The sequence below is a fragment of the Olea europaea genome, unplaced genomic scaffold (genome assembly GCF_002742605.1).
Source record: "Olea europaea var. sylvestris unplaced genomic scaffold, O_europaea_v1 scaffold3278, whole genome shotgun sequence".
Classification (NCBI taxonomy): Eukaryota; Viridiplantae; Streptophyta; class Magnoliopsida; order Lamiales; family Oleaceae; genus Olea; species Olea europaea.
The window spans coordinates 45,352-49,275 of NW_019251691.1; the positions used below are offsets into that span (position 1 = coordinate 45,352).

General features: G+C 35.0%; 1 protein-coding gene across 1 annotated transcript; it reads right to left on the minus strand.

Moving 5' to 3' along the window:
- Nucleotides 1-1,569: 1,569 nt before the first annotated feature.
- Nucleotides 1,570-2,625, minus strand: LOC111385786. The gene is made up of 2 exons (XM_023010200.1): nt 2,368-2,625; nt 1,570-1,868 (listed from the first exon to the last, which is right to left on the minus strand). The coding sequence occupies exons 1-2, from the start codon at nt 2,548-2,550 to the stop codon at nt 1,728-1,730; spliced, it is 324 nt and encodes a 107-aa protein (XP_022865968.1). The 5' UTR covers nt 2,551-2,625; the 3' UTR covers nt 1,570-1,727.
- Nucleotides 2,626-3,924: the final 1,299 nt, after the last annotated feature.

The following is a 3,924-nucleotide window of genomic DNA, read 5'->3' on the forward strand; positions in this document are numbered from 1 at the left end:
GAGCTTGTACAAGTAGAGGAGAAAAGAATTTTAATAACTGTTGTTTTGTTGCTAAGTTACTGTTACAGTGTATTCTTAATCACTTGTCACAAGCTTTCAGGCTTTCCAAATTTTCAGCCCGGTCTCTGGCAGGACAAATTTTCTTCAAAAACTAATAATTATTTATTAGGAATTTATGATGAGGAGGAAATTTCAGAGCACAGGTAGCTTGCTTAAGTAGCCTATCATCTTCTAATAAAACTATTAAGCGTCGCTCACGAGATAAGATAGAATAGAATGATTATAGTTGATTCAAATAAGATGTGACAAGCTCCTGGAGAAAATTATATTAAATCTCACTTAGGTAAGGTTAAATACCTGAATTATCTTAATTTTATCTCTCTTCCTGCATTCAGGTACATCCTTCTGAATCAATTTACATAGAAAGGGCAATCATCTTACTGTTATTTTCTTATCTAACTCTATTGTGGCAGTATGTAACTTAACCATTATGTTCACATAATGGGAGATCTTGCATGTCTAGACAGGGAAAATGCAATTAACACAGCTCATAGAGATTAAATAATTAGCACAACATCACGTTACCATGACAAGTTAACCCACTCAAGGATGAGGAACAGATAATGAAAATAAAACTTTCAAGGTTACCCATTGAAACAGGAACCATCTACTATACCTCTATAAAAAGAAGATTCCTCCTTTGGCTGGTCAAAATCCATGTCATGATCTTTCAAAGCATGAATTTTAATGTTTTTTGTGAAGTTTTTCCAAATCAGAAAAATAGTTCAAATGAAGAACTAGTAAGGAAGTTTCTTATTACTTTCATGTCTTCGTGAAATCTCATATATACTCTGAGAATTAATTATTTGAAAACTATTTAGTTGACTAAAGGACTTGTCTTTTGGCGGCTAAAGAATGAAACAGCTCTGATAGACTTCAAGATATGACTACAATATTATTCAAGCCAACTAACAAAATTAGCAAAAGGATTTTGAAAACTGGATTGGTGAAAGTCATCAAAATAGTTATCAATGTTCCCAATATCAGCTATAACTCCTGAGACTAAAAAAGGAAAATATTTCGAAACTAGTACATTGGGAAAAGTTAAAACTAATAAATAACCTATATTTGTCTATTCTTTAAATATATATCATATATTATATATCTATGAAGTAAGCAACAAATCTACTATTTTACAAATAATTTTATGCATTGTATTACCAGACTCTATGAGTTCCAATTGATGTGGGTAGAGAACAAATGTATAACTGAAACCTTTCCGCATTAGTAATCTATATAGTGGTATGAATTCATTTATTTCTTATTTTTTATTTCTACACGGTTGTAAAATATCTACACAGCTTCATATTCATTGTCAGATGACGGTTCACCATTCTAATTTATATAATGCTGCTTTGAGCATTTAAGAATTCCAGCTTAATAAAGCTGCAATTTGAATGCTTAGGCCTTGTTTGATTCCCTTTAAAATTTTAATACATTTTTCTCTCGTGTTCAACCACACATTCTTTAATAAAATAATATTACACATAAATCAAAAAAAATTCCTTCTTTTTAACCACACATTCTCCCGAAAACTACTATTCCAGAATACATTTTACCCAAATTTCTCATTATAATGGTTGTCATACAGGGGGGCCTAATTCTACAACAATTACTGGTTTTCATTTTTAGTATCATATCTAGTAAGATCAAACTCAACCATGTCACTACAATGAGTTCAATTGCAAAACTTCAATATCGCTCGCATGTGCAAATGGACATGAGACGTTGCTGGAAGCGACCATGTACCTTGGGCTCGCACTATGGCTGCAACTTTGAAGACAATGCTTTCCTTTTACGTTTTCCATCTACGGTAGGCATGCAACATAAAAGACTGATCATATTCTATACAATGAGAAACATTTAGCATATTTAACAAATAAGGACATTATTGTGATTGTTAGAGAATAATCCCTTCCATCCCAATATTATAATTTCATAATTATTCTAAACTTTAAAAATTTCACAATTCCAACAATAAACTAACTGATACAATACATCCTCCAACTACTAAAATCTGAGAGTCGAGTTAATCATTGCACCATCAACATTAAGATTAAAACAGATTGAACACAGGAACAAAAGATAGAATAAATGGCTGACTTCCAATAAATGGATGACAAAATTAATATAGGAGCCATCAATCAATTAATCTCTCTCCATCCAGGAACTTCAAGATGGTAAAGCACAGATGAAATCACAAAGATAAATGGAAGAAACGTAACTCAGAATGGTGCACCAAAATAAACACAGAAGGGAGTAGAAAAAAGAAGGTGAAATGCCCAGAGTGTTGTGGTAAGAAAGTACCTGAATTATCTTATTTGCATTAACCAGTGTACTAGCTGCCCCATGATCCGATGGCTTTCCAGCTGCACTTTTACCAGCTGCAAGATCAGATGAAGGCGTGGTTGGAAACACTTCCATGCTTCTATCCTTGCTAATCTTTGCAGCAAAACCAGGGTTATCATATGAGGAGCTACCAAAATTCATTGGACCTGACGATTCTGACGGTGGATAAGAACAGGGAGCTGCACCTGAAATACCAATACCACCTTCTCAGACAAAAATACATGTTAAAACAAGAGATCATCTCCACTAAAAAGTCCTATTACATCCATAAAGAAGCATGCTGAACCACCCAAGACCCACCTACCCCAGATCCCCCAAAAAAAAGGATAGGAGACAGCTCAATGTAATTTCTTGGACTTTTTTTTTTTTTTTTTGAAACAATAAGAAATGAGATACAGCTCTTTCAAATTTTCCATTGAGCCAGCCATTGTATTCTGCGTTCGGGAAGGATGAATCGCTCCCAAAAAGAAATCTATTGATTCTCTCCCAATTGGTTGGACCATAGGTGTGATGATTTACTTCACTGGCAAGGTCTCTCGGTTCCTTCTTCCATAACCTGAGCTCGGAGAAGGAAGAGATAAGAGAGCCCTTCCTGAAGGTCCGGAGAAAGTTACAATCAAGAGGATTTCCCTAATCCTCCCTTCCTTTCATCTTTGGTTTCACTGCTTGTTGTTTTGTCTGGTTGAATAATACCACTTATCCTAACGAGTTCAATAATTTTGTTTATCATTAATAGTGAAAAATTATTTTTCTTCTCAATTCACACGAGTTATGGCATCAATACTTGTGTTGTTAAATTCTATCAAAGGAATGAACCGTGGTGTTTAACACTAGACACTTGAACAATAATCCTGCACCTCTCTAAGAACAATGCATTGTTAAAAGAGAGCCTCCATGAGGCATGTCTGTAACATAACAAGGGTATGTATAAACCCAGGACCAAAACAAGATACTTCTAGATTTCCTCAATTGCAATGGCCCACACTTCTAGCTTCCATTGGTTGAAATGGCAATTGCTTGATCGAATCTCTTTCACTTCACTTTCCTTTTGTGTTATATATTTTTATCCTCTGAACTAAGTCCATAGCACCTCCTTTGCTGCTAAAAGTAGGCAGCGTTTGAGACAAGACTGTCGTACATTTAAGGTCAAATTTAAGAGTTCTCAAAATCCTACGTATTTGGGTATTGGATCCTTGATGAATATCATTTCTATCACTTCCACAGTCACCAGGTAACCAGCTTGAAGCATATGCATCAGGTATGGAAATCACATTTCCAGCAAACCTCTCTTTACAGATTTCAGCCACCCCAAGTCTCTGGGTAGATCTCGCATTTACATTATCCAATCAGTGTTTAACCAGACTACCATTGTAGTATGCACGTATCCAGAGAAACGCAATATATACTGCCCTTTCCTTCCATATGCTTATGACAAACCATCCCCCTCTCTCTCTCTCATACTAAAGCTTCAAATAAAATACTGCTTTCGTTGTTCAAGTGTGTGAGAAGACTCTC